Below are 15,643 nucleotides of genomic sequence, written 5' to 3'. Positions count from 1 at the left end.
CTGTCAGTCCAGAGAAAACAGAGCAGCCGTGTATGTGTGTGTCAGTGTGTGTGTGTCCTGATGGAAATGTGTAGGATCTTTCCCCTAACTTTATCAGATAGGGGAGTCTGGTGCTTTGTTGTTCTACAGCGTGTGGGCTGTGGTCCCCATGGCTTGGTAAAGGTCATCTCTCCCTCTCTCCCTCTTTCTCTCTCTCTGTGTTTCGCCTCACATCCCCTGCCCACAGCATGCGTCTGTATCTAGGGTGGGGCCTCCCGTTCCGACATGACCAAACAGTGCTATCATCCCCAGGCCCCTTTGCTTGTTCATTCATCAGCGCTGCCTCTGTCTGAGACAGTGTGGGGGCGTAGGGAGGTGGGGTTTCTCTCCTTTCCCTCTCCCTCTCCCGCCCGCTGACTGTCTGCTGACGCGGCCCGGGGTCGTCCTGGGCCCTGACCCTCGGGCCCCCGTGTGTCCCTCCCCTCCCTTCCCCGCGGCGTGGCGTTATCGGTGGGATCTGCGTCCGTCTGTGTCCGCCAGCGCCGCTAGACGCAGGGGGAAACAGGATGCGAGAGGATCAACTGTAATCTCACAGTGCGCTTTGTTCCACACAATCCCAGGCCGATCACTGTATTCTCTACACGCAGGGCCGCCACTGGACATTTACATGTGCCAACAATCACACTGCTACTGGCCCACTTAGGGGAGGGTGCAGAGGGAGAGCGAGTGGGGTAGCGGCAAAGAGACATTGATAGGAGGGAGAGGAAGTTGTTAAGAGGGTTTAAGCTTTATTGAGGGTTCGATGAATATCAATGAATATGGAAATGTTAGGTCTGGATGTTTCTTTTGTTGCGAGAAGGGAAACATGTCATCAGTGACTTATTTGACCCGCTGATTATAGTCATGATGATAATGATAACTCTGATATGATGTGTGAGTGATATATATCTCGGTAAATATGTTTTCATTGAAGATGAAACAAATTCAAATGGGATTGAAATTGAGGAAAATCCTCAACACTGTCCTCGCATGAACTTGATGATTACCATGTACAGCACATGCAGGCCTACATTGCTAGATCTGAGCAGGTGAGGTCCTGATTTGGTCTCATTATTAGGATGAAAGGGTGGGAAGAAAGGATTTGTGCTTGTTTTAGCAAGTCTCGGTATTCAGTCAAAAAGCTTTATCTCCACCTCAGGGAGATCAGGGAAGAAAATGGGATGCTTTTTAGACGTTTTCTGCCAGCACAATCTTCCATGCCTGGGAGGCAGCTTACTTAGATTCTCAGCATTTAATACCAGCAACGTTAAATACCCTCATAATTGTTTTAGCTTTACTGCTCAAAGCCCTCCTTATTATATGAATCAAACTCAGGACCCTACAGTGCGCAGCTCTGCCAAAGCGTGTCACTTTCCCGGCTCGACGATGTGAGTGCACAGGGTATGTGGAGCCTAGTTCTGGTAAAACAATATTATTTTATTGTACAGGAACATGGCTGCGCTAATTCCTCTAGCTGCAAACCTCACGGACCACAACTTTGTCTATAATTTGCTGGGAGCATATGTTCATAGCAACGGTACATAAAGCGGAACGGAAAACAGTAGTAGAGAGCGCATTAGTCAGTTCAATGATTGGTATACAAAGCGAGGGGTTTTCCTCCGACTTTCTTCCCCTTCCATGGGGCCCTGGAGACGCAGTTCCAGCACCAGCGCTGCTTTGGTTAGAGCTTCTTTTCAGTGTTGTTGGTGTTGTAACCTTATTGTATGTGTAGTGTAGAGATGACAAAAAATCCTTTGAAATAGATGACATTCAGTGCACATGAACATATATACTTAAACCTATGTTAAAAAAGCCTTAAAAATAAAAAAACAGTTTTTCCACACAATGTACTATTTTGTAAAGCCAGTTATTTCACTAGCAGTGAGTTATTTTGTTGGCAACTTGTTATAGAGGAATTTTTTAAACGTATTATACTGTGTAAAGCAGAATGAACTCAATGAAAGGAACTGCTTGGCTTGTCAGAGTGGGAAGTTAACACCAGGCCCCGGCCAAATACTGGTAAAATTTGGACACGGACGGTAAGGTTGTCTACTCTACTAGCCACTTTGGCAGGCAACCAACTGCAGTATCATTTAGAGGTTCTTTTCTTTTTTTAAATGAAGAGTGGGCAGTCTACTCAGCTTTAGTATTTTTTTTCTTCTTTATTTGGATAATGGGAAAGTAGTGAGGGAGAGAGAGCAGGGGGGACAAAGGAGAAAAACTTCCAGTTCGAAGCCAATGGGGGTACATGTCCAGAAGCAGCAATCTTAACCACTTCGCTGTCTCTGGGCTCAAAGTTGTGTTTCTATTCTAAAAATCTAGTTGGCTGATAATATAGTGAAAGTGGCAGGTGAATTTTGGGATTTACCAGCCACTGTGGCCTGTAGACAAAAACTGCCCTGCTTGTAATGCACTCTCAGTCATAATAACCACAAGTGTAAACACTCCCGGCCACCAGCAGGTGACACTTTTCCCTTTGTTCTCTGTGATGCCATTTGTCCGTCATCCTTGTGCCTGATGGATGACAAGCTCTAAAACTCCAACGTATCATGTCCTGTTCAGATGTAACTTCTTATGCAACCCAATCCTACTGTGTCCCCAGGCTGTGAGTGCATGTCCAAGACGAGGGGCCTTTAAAAAGCTTTCCCCTTCACTGGTCTACCAACAGACTGGGCTTGTGTGGAGAGGCCAGTCGATTGCCCTGCTGGGCTCCGTCAGTGTGTGTGCGTGTGTATGTGTGTGTGTGTGTGTGTGTGTGTGTGCGTGCATGCCCACGTATAGCTGCATGTGTATGTATGTTTTGCCCTAGCTTGGCAGGACTCCCACCAATATTACAGCCTAGACCCTTTCTCTCCAGTCCTTTTCTCCCCCTCTGCTCCCTCTCCTGTCCTCCTGCTGTATCCCACTCTCTCTCTCCCCATTGCAGTAATTAAGTCTCCACTGTGCTGCGGTGCTGTTACAGCTCTCTGTCTGCATGCTCCACTGCAGCGGGCTGTCACCACAGACGATTGACTACACCTTCTTTTGTGCTTGTCCGGCCTAAATTATGTTTAGCAGAGGTGGGGACTCGGGGCGAGTCACATGACTTGGACTCATGTCAGACTCGAGTTTAATTGCTTGAGACTTGACTTGATGCATGAACAGAATACTTGGGACTTTGACTTGTACTTTGATGACTTGAAAAGGTTTCTTAAGTCTTGACAAAAGATCTTGTGTTTGTGTAAATGACTTGGATTGAACGTTATGAGATTTGTTCCACCAGACGACTGAATTTAAATTCTGTTTTCTGAATTTGTATGGAATGATTGAATTTACTGAAGTTGAAACTGATTATAGAAATCAAACTCATGATGCACTTACCAAGTTTTTATCCTATTAAAACTGTATTGCATTAAAAAGGTCCTAGATATTTTGTTTTATTTAAGATATTAAATTGATACTGGACTCTTGATTTGTTCTGACTTAACTTAAGTTTTTTGACTTAACTTGCTATTTGACTTAGACTTGACTTAATAATAATAATAATAATAATAATCTACATTTAGACTGGGGACTTGACTTGGGATTCAAACAAAGTTGACTTGGTCACACCTCTGATGTTTAGCAGTGTCCAGGAAGCAGCGTAGTATCCAGGAAGTAGGGAATAAGATTGAGCAACATTGATGATATAGTGTTGTTTCTTGTCCTTTTGCTGTTTAACGTCAACGCTTTTACAGATATTAATGTGGCAGGATAGTTAAACAAGACAGATTGCTTTATTTGCTCTCTTAAAGGCTAGAAGGCACTTAATATAATTCTGTTCAGTCCAGTCAGACCCTTGCAGACACTTGCAGACACTGGGTTTGTTTTTGGAGAGGGCAGTGGCCTCTACAGCCAATCGCTTCTCAGAGTACCATGTCCTTCTATATCCTTTGCCTTTCCTCTCTTGTCAGCAACATAGCCTAACCGTGGCCTGTTAGCGGTGAAGGGTTGTGAGGACAGAGAGGCCTGGCAAGGTCAGCAGCAGTGCTACTACAGCGGCGGCTAGCTTATACTATACCAGCACTGCCTGTCTTCTCTTAGGTTGTAAATCTCCTGTGCTGTGTCATGTGAAATTTGTTTAGCGGTGTGCCTGCCTCCGGCTCTAAACACAGATTGCCGTTTAAGCGGCGAGCCACTACATCCAGAAATGTTTTTTGTGTCCCATTTTCGGCAGATGGTCAAAAGACATGACGGGCATCGCAGCAGGGGCCGGTGTCCAAAGTGGTGTGGTCAGCTAATGTGAAGGCCGCGGCGTACTGACTCAGTTGCCCTCACTACATCTCTGGCTTCAGTCCCTAACAGGATATTTCATGGCTTGTGCTCGTTTATTAACTCCTGTACCTGTGTGAGTGAAGCAAGCGTGATCCTCTTCCCTCCTTCCTTCCCACTTGGACAGTGTCGCAGACACTTGCCACTAAACTCCATTAGACATCTGGTTTAATATTCCCCCTATTCTTCTCCCCTGGACGTTTCCAAGTTCATTGAGGTTTTTCTGGTCACTCCAATTTTCCACTGGCAGCTAGCGAGGCTATCCCAGGGTGGTTCCTCCTGGAGGGCTGTCAGGACTCTGGGGCCAGCCTCTTTAGGGCTTTCTGCTGCTGTTATGGGTGCTTTTTCTCCTCCGCATTTCATCAACCACACGGCTGTTCAGCAAGTAGGGCCTTCCTTCCCTGAGGGCATGGGAGTGTACCGGCGCTGCACACACAGCATCCAACACGAAACAACAGAGCATTGTTGTAGAAATACATTTAAAGTTTCCTCCTTGTAATTATACTGCATTTGTCTTGTCAATACAGTATCAGAGTTCTCTCTTAAAGCAGTGAGGACCTCCGGATCGCTGATTTCTCTCACTCTGGGGCAGCAATGTATTCATGCATTCATCATTCATCATGCAAACTTAAGATAAGTTTTATCATTGAAGCATAACTTTTTATGTAACACTCAAACTACAAAAATGTTTTGGAGTGATTTTTGCAAATTTGCAGCATAATTACAGATGATATGATTTGATTTTGATTTGATGGGCAAACGGGAGAATGCATGTTAAAATGTCCATGCACATGCATATTTGTACCCACAGGATAACACATTAAAGTGCATAAAAACTTATTTCCGATGTCGTCCTGGGTTCACTGCACAAGGAAAAAAGGGGGGCTCGGTCCTCATAGTTCCATAGCTTGTGTAATTGGCTCTCATTATGGCCAGGCAGAGGCCTGGCAGTGCCAGACCCACCAGGGGGTGACAACCAGTACAAGCCCCATCATCATCATTTTCCCCATGAGCAGCGCGGCTCAATGGGCCCAGAAACGGGCATGCATCTATGGCACAGGGAACCACCCTTTCTCTGGAAACTGCCTTCATCCTGTTTTTACCATTACAGTGACGTTGTTTGCGCATGTGTGTGTGCAAATGTGCTTTTCTACAGTGGGTATGTATGTTTGTCTGTGTGTGTGTGAAGGGGGGGGGGGGTAATGTGGGTGTGCTGTGTGTTTTTATTATGTGGCCTATCATTGGGTATTTATGTGTATGTGAAGTATGCATGCGTGTTTGCGCGTATGTATGTGTACGTGCCTTCATGCATGCATGTATTCACGTGTGTATGTGAGTGAGGTGGGGGCAGCTGGATATTACCACAAGCTGGTGGGGCTCAGCTCTGCAGCTGCTAACCAGAGAAGCAAGTGGTTGTGAGTCAGTCCCCACCAGGCAAACCAGTGGCCATGGCATTAGCTCTACAGCACCCAGTGCCAGGATGGGAAATTAACAGTCGCTCAGGGCAAAATTGTCCCAGAAAGTTCTGAAAATGCTCCTAAAATTGGAATTATGGGTGCAAAAACTCCCCCTGGGAAAAAGGATAGAAAATAGAAAATCATTGCAAATTACTATATATAATCTGAGTGTCACAATTCTTACTTTGATGTGAATTGCTTCTTCACATAGGCAAAAAGACCCCCGTAGAAAAAGTTAATTTCCCCTGCTCAGTGTAAAGCAGTCATGGCTAGGCTAGGTGCCAGCTAACTCTAGCAGCCTCGACTCTATCTGACCACAGTGTTTGGGCCCGTAAAATAAGGTAAAATAAGCAGTGATTTTACGTCTAGTAACTTTCAAAATTGTTAAAAGTTTATTTGGTCAGGCAAAATGACATAGGCCCTACTGTATATCTTCTCTCATGTCTGAGGCATTTAGTGTTTTGTTTCCCTATAATTTCCACTGAATTTGTTGTAATTTGCTGCTGCAGATGTAAACAATTCCTCCATTTGCTCATTTTAGGATATTATTCCTATTTCTTGTGGACTAGACTGTAGGTATGACTGCAATATCTGACAGGCTGTTATTTCATACAGTGATTCACCAGATTCAGAACTATTTTACCTCCCTTATAAACTCACAAAGTTTTAATTTCTTTTGAATACATACATCTAGGGGCTGATTACGGAAATAATCTTAAACTAGAATCACTGTGTGAGTACAGAGAGTCTGATATGCTTGTCAGCATGTTTGTGTTTGTCCCCATGCAAATTAGCAAAATATAGTCCAAAACTATCCACTTCTGTGTAGCTAGTTGACCTTCAGCAGTAACTCAGGATGATTACAGTTATGATTACAGTTAGTACATAAAAGACTCAACCTAACAACAAATCAGTCTGTATGGAAACTCTGACCGCAGAGGATGAGATGCATCCTTTCCTCTTCATACCCAAATGTACAGAACGGTGGAGCAGATGTTTAGGTCTAACGTGATACAGTTCAGTGTTTTGCAGAGCTATTCAGACGGGCTTTTTAGCTTTTCCTCCAGTATTCATCGAAGGAGTGATAAATCATCAGGCAGCATATGGCTCTTTGAAGTGCAGGGAAATGCATTTCACCTAGAGAGATTTGAGCGATTGCAGCTATAGTAACTTGCTGAGTACATTACACAACGTACATCAGAAGACTTACAAAACATTCCTTTCCAAAAAACTGAAACACTTTGCGGTTAGCCTAGCATTCTGTCTCTCTGCTGCTTTCCCTGTGGCCTCGGCCCCCTTACATATTACTGCCAGTTGAGGAGACACCGGGATCATAACAGCCCACGGCCTCTTTTAGACCAGGACAGACCTTTTAAGCCAGATCCCTGTGTAGCCATTAGGAGAGTGGTGGAGGACTCCCTGAGATATTTATAAAGAGAAATGAATGATACGCCATGGTTATTATCATTGACCTGTTGGCTACGTTTGTACCTTCTCCTTTGGCTCCCTTTTCATCTTTAATCCATCACTGTTATTACTAGCAACTGCTAGTCGTAACTTGATTCTGTGATACAGTTTAAGGGCATAAAACATGATTTATTTATACAATTCTCAATGATTTCAAAGTAATTTATTTAGCATTCATTATTATAATAAATCACAGCTGTCGGGTGAAAAACTTGTATCTCCAAAATACAAGAAACTTTTCAGTAACTAAGAAAACAGTCTTGTATTTAGCTTGATAACAATGCATTTTTGATTTCATCCTCTGGGTTTTGAAAGGGTTTCATAAGCCCAAGAGGTTAGAAAATGTTCTCAACCCATAGAGGATCATGCAATCATTCAATTTAAGTGATCAATCAAATCATCCAAATAGGAGTTACAAGGTTTACACACAACAGCAATATGATGCTACTCATACAGGTAAACAAGTATGACATGCAGGTAAAGTATGTCCTGTTAGGTTTAGCCGTTGACCTTATATTGCGTAGTGTTAGTCCCATCTGGCTCCTGCATCCCGGAGTCTCTCCCTTCCTGTCGTTGAGCAGCGTGAGTGAAGCAGCCAGACCTGCAGACCCCAGCTGTTTGCAGTGTGGGCAGCAGTACAAGGTGCTCCTGCAGAGGAATTCAGCACTTTGGACAGCACCTAGACCAGCTCTCCCCACGCTGGAATCCCAACACTGCACACTTGGAGGCTGGGCCCGAGGACTTTGCGGTCGGAACTGTGACCACATTTCTACCAAGGTGCAGGAGGGAAGCAGTTGAGGAGAAGGGTTGGAAGGAAAATGTGGTGGCTTATCTAGACGATGGAGTGGACTTGGAATTTCTGTGCTGTTTTTCGAGATCAATTTCAGTATTGGGTGAAGTGATTGGAGCGGCATGTTGAATGCTTTTCCGTACGGTTGTGTTGTTATTGCCCTATCCATGGTCAGCGTCAACCCAAACAAGCACAAAATCCTCACAAAATCAAAAATATGGAAACAGTTTTGAATTTATATCAGAAAGATATTTAGGTCCCAATTCACAAAATGGCCATGGACTACGGATGTTGTTTCAACTTTTATTTTGGCATTATGGTTACACAGGTCTTCAACATTGGTCAATGTCAAAATGTTTGCTGGGCATTAAAGGGTTTTTACATTTTTGTACCTGCAGACGCAGTGCTGTGGTTTTTCTTTGGGGAATTCATGCCTTTACTTCTTTATACGTACCTTATATGACTGGCAAGGAATATCCCTAGTATATTTTTTAGGTATTGTTCCCGCCAACCACAGAGCACCTGTTTTTGCTGTCCTTTACTACCTCAGATCCATCATCATCATTCTGTTTGCTGGGTATTGTTTCATGGAGTTATCATATTACAACAGCTGGAGTGGCAGAAGCAGTGCAATGCCTCATCACAGCTCTGGCAGTTGTCAGCGACTCAGGAAGAGTCGATATTTGTTTCTCATCTCATCCCAATATTTCTGAAACATCTCTCTTTCCCCTCTTTCAGGCAGTCGGGAAGCGGCGTTCACGTATGCCATCACGGCAGCAGGGGTGGCCCACGCCATCACAGCCGCGTGCAGCCAAGGCAACCTGAGCCAGTGCGGCTGCGACCGGGAGAAGCAGGGCTACTACAACCAGGAGGAGGGCTGGAAGTGGGGAGGCTGCTCGGCTGACATCAAGTACGGCATCGAGTTCTCCCGCCGCTTCGTGGACGCCCGCGAGATCAAAAAGACCCCGCGCCGCCTGATGAACTTGCACAACAATGAAGCAGGGAGAAAGGTAAACGGGCTCCTCAGATACATTTGATGCTGAGTTGCTTTTCCACAAGTATTGTTCTGGAAGTGATTTCTCTCCCTTTTCATGGTTTCAGTGTGAATAAAAAGATGCACACTGCAATTCAGTTTCATTTGTTTCAAGAATCTTCTTGAATCAGGTGACAGTATCATGAAATAAGGCAGATCACTCTACCAGTATCGAGATAATGTATTAATTAATAATAATTCTAGAAACAAGCTGATTTGCATTGGGAAAATGTGGAATTATGTCCTTCCACTGGCAGTTTTTTTTCCACTTGTTTTGAGAAAAATACGATTTTAAGATGGATTTTTTGCAGTGCATGTCAAGCATGGAATCTTTTGTGTGTGTTTGTGTGTGAGTACATGTATGCATACATGTGTGTTCATGTGTGCCCATTGATTCATTCAGAAGTGCAAACAGCCCTAGATACAGAGCAGAAACTTCCAGTCATGTGACAAAGGTCTGTGACTGATTGAGTTGCTGATTGATTGATCACCCATTTAGCCTTTCAGCAGCTTGTTTTGCTTCAGCCAATTACTGGCATTTTTTTCCATCCTAAAAGAGTGTCCTTTACTTCTGAAAGAGTGTGTTGGCAAACTTCATCATGGACATGTTTGTTTGCTATTAGTCATCCCAGAACAGTCATGGTAGAGAGAGGGAGAGAGAGAGAGAGAGAGAGAGAGAGAGAGAGGAGAGAAACAGAGGGAGAGAGAGAGAGAGAGAGAGGGAGAGAGAAGTGAAGAGAAGAGATGACGTTCTGGTGACAAATGGATCTAATTAATAACCCATGGGTTTTATCGTGTCCACTGGGAAAACGGAGCTTGGCCAGCGGTTGCCAGATGGAGACTCGCCATCCCCCCTTCCAGTCCTTTCATGGAATTATGAAGTGTAAAGTCAGGAACAGGATATTATTGCAGTTCTCTGCACAATACCAAAACATGTCGCTGCCATTTGACTGCGTCCATTCAGTGTGTGAAAGCAGGCCGACAATGCCGGTGTTAACACAGCAGACTGATAGGGTCTGCGTGCCAGTGTGCTGGCATGGTGAGCTGTCAGGGTTAGAGCTGGCACTGTTGCTGTTCTCATTCTGGGGCTTGGAAGCTCAGGATCTATCAAGATGTGCAAAAGTCGTACTACTTCTTTGCCAAGACAGCAGGAAAGCTGAGCGGGACAAATAGAGAGAACACAAGAGAGAAGTTTCTGGGTGGATTCAGTCCTAGACTGGCAGGGGAACCTTTGGCTCCAGAGGCAGAGGTCTTAACCTCTACACCATCTCTGGGTACATATTCTGACTGTTTTGTTTGTTTGTTTATCGGAATACACTATGCTATTCTTATGCTACAAAAGGACTATTTACCCTTTTCTGGTGGGCTGGTTTGGATTATGAAGAATCATGGTTTGGGGACACAACAGTTTTCAGCTTTGAGCTGACCAGACAGAACAACAATGTGCGGACACACCAAGTTTATTTGAACTTCTCATGCATGAAAAGTGTAGTCTACTGTCCACAGTCTGTCTTGTGCTGTCCCTGTGCACTGAATGTGAGGTCCTATTGTCCTTGTACTGTGTGCCAGTCAGTCATGTGCCATGAAACTCAATATATAAGTTGTCAATATGCCTCTGCAGCAGTGTCACCAAGACAAATTACGGTACATTGTACTTGCCTATAAAAATGATTCTGATTCTGATTCTGACAAGGGAGGAAATTGTGCCTCAAATGGGATCCAGCTGAGTTAAAGTTTTTTTAATCATTGATAAGGGCAGAAAAACTATAATTACAATAGATTCCGTGACTGAACTGTGAATGTAAAGGAACCCAGTGAATCACCCTATCCCTTTCATCTTGGGTTTGACAAGTGATCTTTAGAGGGGAATCCGGTCATATTGGACTAATTGGTAACAGATCGGAGACTTTGATGGACACGGTTTAAGTAAATGTTTCCATGCATCCGTCAGAACATCAGATTCCTTACCCAGGCATTCATTGTGGTTTTGCGCCATACATTTTTGGAAGTCCTCATTCTGAATCAACATCCGAGGCGAGACTGACAGTTGACCCCGGCCTTTACGAACTCGGGGAAGCTCATGTTTTTTCAATCAAATCTCCTCAAAATAGGGAAACTTTGACCACAGAGTGCATGGATAAGACAGACGGAGATAAAGAACAACTTTGTATTTTTTTTTTTTTGTGTACATTTTGTAAGTGTCTGATAGAAATGATGACTTGTACCGCTGGCAAGGCGAGGTGCCAGGAAAAAGCGGCACTGGAAAAATGCCCTGCCAACCAAACTGTACATCTTATACAACAAATACACATGCTTCGTTCAAGCAAGTCAAGAGTTCCTAATTGGGTTAAAGGATGTAAGGACTATTACAGACGTGTTAATGTGACCCATTCAAACCCCACCCCCGCTTTCCTCTGTTCCCTTGCCCGTGAGTACTGTACGACAGAAAAAGAAGTGGGTACAGTTTGTCTTTTGAGGTTTTTTAGTTTTTAAGTCCCACGGTGCAAAGATTGACTCAAATACTGTGGACACCACACAATATTTCCCATATGGCACAGGATTAGGCAGCTAAGAGAAGACATTCTGCCCTGTGTGCCATATGTTGGAGATAACCTCAAAGTGAAATTACGGCTAAGTGGGCATTTCAAGGCTACAACCTAAGAAATTCTTCAGCTACATTATTATGTATACAAATGAGTCCTTTGACTAAACAAACGGTCTCAAACTATCATTGTGATAATGATTATTTTAATACACTTCCATAGCAACTTATGTTTCATTAGTTAAATAAACATCAAGTCCTGCATTCTCTGGTCCAGATGTAAACAATTAATGGAGTTTTGTTGTGTGCTGCATGTGCAACACATTTAATAACAATCTGCATTTAAATCAGCTAAAATGATGGATAGCTATATGAGATCCGTATTTATTTTTCTCTTTCATTGATGTGGTTTTAGGGAAGGTAGACAGAATTACAGGATAGGATATTACCAGTAAGTGCAATTTCCCCTCTTCCATGACATGTAGCTGGCATCTACGACTGTTTTAGATTTTCAGATATGCCTGGTTTGGTCCACTTCACAGAGATCTATCACTCTGCACTCTGCAGCCAGAATGCTAACGTTTGCCCCTCAAATGTAAGTGCATGTGGCATAAATGCACTGAACTAACAAGCCATCAGCACAAGCACCACTTCCTAGCAGCATGGATACAGATCAGAAATGCACCATTGCCATCATTCTATTAACACAATATTAACACGCCGCTTTAAAAATTCAAACAAATGCCTTGACATTCAGTTGATCTGTCATATTCCACATTCGTTTCCACTTACACAGCCCCACGACACAAAGCCGGCATTCAGCCACCATCTGCTCAAAACTTGGGTTATTCATTAATAAACCCAATGTTCAATTTAAATAAATATGTCCTCTTCACTCAAATCTTTCATCTGTTAATGTATATGGAGTGCTGAAGTGAAAACAAACCAGACATATCGACATATGTTCTATCTAGGAAAATGGCGTGGTATGGCGCATGGTGAAGTGGCTGCATAATTTTTTAAATGTTTATCTGTTATTATTGTTTGTGCATCTCCAGCGATAACATACAAACATATAGCAAATGCAAAAACACATACAGTATCCATAACAAAAACATATTAATAGTATATGATAAAAAAGTATATGAAAAAAAGGCAACAAAAACAATTAGTGAAGAAAGAAAAATGCAAGTAATCAGGAGGAATAAGTGTGTTATGAAGTAATTGCAGTTCCTAGTTCATCAAAGAACCATGCTGTGGAACTGATTGCATGTCAATAACTATAATTGTTATTGACATTTATGAGGAACTAGGAGGTTGTTCTTTGTCTTAGGAATTTCCTTTGTACAAATTTGCGGTTGGGGATCAAACTCATGTCCGTATTTTGTTGCAACTCTCAAACTTTTCCCTTTTCTGTGTCGCTATCTAGGTTCTAGAAGAAAGGATGAAGCTGGAGTGCAAGTGTCATGGCGTCTCGGGCTCCTGCACCACCAAGACCTGTTGGACTACACTTCCCAAGTTCCGTGAGATTGGCTACGTACTGAAGGACAAGTACAACGAGGCCGTGCACGTGGAGGTAGTGCGGGCTAGCCGGCTGCGCCAGCCCACCCACCTCAAGGTGAAGCAGACTCAGGGCTACCGCAAGCCCATGGAGACGGACCTCGTCTACATCGAGAGGTCACCCAACTACTGCGAGGAGGACGCAGCCACGGGGAGCGTGGGCACCCAGGGACGCCTGTGCAACCGTACCTCGCCGCATACGGACGGCTGCGACCTCATGTGCTGCGGCCGAGGCTACAACACGCACCAGTACACTAAAGTGTGGCAGTGCAACTGTAAGTTCCAATGGTGCTGCTTCGTCAAGTGCAACACCTGCAGCGAGAGGACGGAGGTGTTTACCTGCAAATAAGGCGGCGAGGAACTCAGTGCCAGGAGGGGAGGGGCCAAGGACTAGCAGGATGAGGAAGAACCAAGAGAGCGAAATAAAAGTGTGTCTTGGAACAGTGAGAGATTTTGAAATACCGGCATGGAATTTACACTATCAGCTCTTCATGGCATCGTTTTGCACAGCAGAATCTATATTTGCTTTTGAGAAAGTAAATGCTAAATATCAGTAGGTAATACCCCAGAACTTTACTGTCACATAGAGATCGTGCTCATGTACTGATGTATTCACGGTGAAGTTGGGACTACAGGAAACGAATGAGGCCCTCGACGGGAACTGTGCTTTGCACTCTGGGAAATGTAATTCTTTATTTCACGGGAGACTCTTGCATGGAAAGAAAAGACAGCAACCTGGGAGTTGATCAAAAATGACAGCAGCTGATGAGGGGTGACTGGGAGAGATCCCTCTAAGTCTTTGATTGAAAACTTTTAAGAGTTTTGTCTTATTTCCACTTAAGGGGAACAGAAGTGAATATTTGACCCCCCAAATTGGCTGGGTCTTATGTTGGAGGTTTGTAGAAATGAAGAACACTTTGTAAAGTATGGTGCCTTGGGGCGCGCCAAAAGCTGAGTGGAGAACTCTCTTTGTTAAGCCCTCTGCTGCCAACTGGAATATGGTGGAGTATGTTAGTTTTCCAGTCACACTGGAACTGTCTGTTCTGAACACTGAAAATAAATTGTTTATTTATGTTATAGTATCTTAAAACGAAGCACTAACGGGTAGAGATGTCTTTTTTGTACTAAGTGTAAAAAAAAAATACTTTTTAGAAACTTTGACTGAAGATGTGTGTCTATTAGAAAATGCCCCCCAGTCCCCAAAGCAAGTCCTCTTTTCTAAAAAAAAAAAAAAAAAAGGTTTCATTGCTACTGGTGTGTTGACAACAAAAACATCATTACAGTGTATTTCACATTCAATCACCTTGGTTCTATTTTACTGTAGCATAGTTTTTGTTTGCAGTCCTTTATGCACCAAACAGTAACCTCTGTTTGGGCGCTTTTGCATTTTCAGTAATAGACAGTAGCAAGAAAACTCTTTTAACTGCAGAGATCCTTCCTCAATTCATTAAACATGAAATTGATATGTTGCTGGATGTGTTGTCGAGTGCTGCACTGATATTTTCTATTCAGATACGACTCATAAGACTTAAATAAACTCCCATTTGACTCAGTTTGGCAATTCATTGCTAAAATACTAACTGAAGTTGAACCCGGAGTCTGCCTTCAATTTTAAACACAATATTGATTCATTCATTTCAAAACATATGCAAAACTGTGGTCATATGGTATGGGAACTATTCAATGGTTATGGGTAAAGTGACCATCAGTGACAACTACACACCCACGCATTTTATTACAGAAGTAACATCAGACCAATAGTAGAGACAGAGAACACATTTCCACAAAACAAAAACTTCCAACCTTTACATTTTTGCAGTTCAATTTGTAGTTGAATTAAAGACTAGATAAACAATGTCAGCCATAATCTTAAAAAAAAAACCTTTAACTGTATATAATCATGCTGGAATATAATTAGAATGTTGAAAGTTCATACTAAAATACCAAGAAAATGGTATGTATATATTTTTTTTACACAATTAATATTGATATTTTTTTGCTCGATATGCTGACAAAGGAGAGTAAATAGTGCAGGCTAGCCATTTTCACACTCCACCTAACACAGAGCTAACTCTATTTTAGATTATTTTTAACCCGGGGCTGACTGAGCCCTAAGCCCAGGACTAACTAAGGATTCACATTGGCAGATTCTCATGAGGGCTAATACTGACTTTAGCCCCAGGCTGGATTAGCTCCATTCTGCTGCAGTGTTAGCTACGACTTTGCAGAGTTAACAATAAAATTCTAGAACTTGGCCCTGGCTAACTCATGCAGTGTGAAAATGGACTAAATGAACCCTTGGCCAAGAATGTGCAGTGCAAAATGCACTTATGATGGTGGCACTTTATGTTATAACCACTTTTGTTTTTGTTGGCATATTCATGCTATTGTCGTCTATTCATCTTTAACCTATAGTACACTATGTTCCAAGGTCATGTGAGGTTTACAAATCCTATAGGCCAGTTTATTTACTTTTTTGGTTTACA

The 15,643-nt window shown here is 43.0% G+C and overlaps 1 protein-coding gene across 2 annotated transcripts in view; it reads left to right on the top strand.

Moving 5' to 3' along the window:
* Positions 1 to 14,817, top strand: part of wnt7bb (wingless-type MMTV integration site family, member 7Bb) — a 30,289-nt gene extending 15,472 nt beyond the window's left edge. For both annotated transcript variants that reach the window (XM_071922725.2, XM_071922726.2), the window contains exons 3-4: positions 8,761 to 9,032; positions 13,027 to 14,817. In XM_071922725.2, coding sequence (XP_071778826.1) covers positions 8,761 to 9,032; positions 13,027 to 13,506 — 752 coding nt within the window. In that variant the 3' untranslated portion in view covers positions 13,507 to 14,817. The remainder of the gene's footprint in view (positions 1 to 8,760; positions 9,033 to 13,026) is intronic.
* Positions 14,818 to 15,643: the final 826 nt, after the last annotated feature.

The sequence above is a fragment of the Centroberyx gerrardi genome, chromosome 4, assembly GCF_048128805.1.
Source record: "Centroberyx gerrardi isolate f3 chromosome 4, fCenGer3.hap1.cur.20231027, whole genome shotgun sequence".
NCBI classification, from domain to species: Eukaryota; Metazoa; Chordata; class Actinopteri; order Beryciformes; family Berycidae; genus Centroberyx; species Centroberyx gerrardi.
This window is presented reverse-complemented; position numbering and strand designations above follow the sequence as displayed.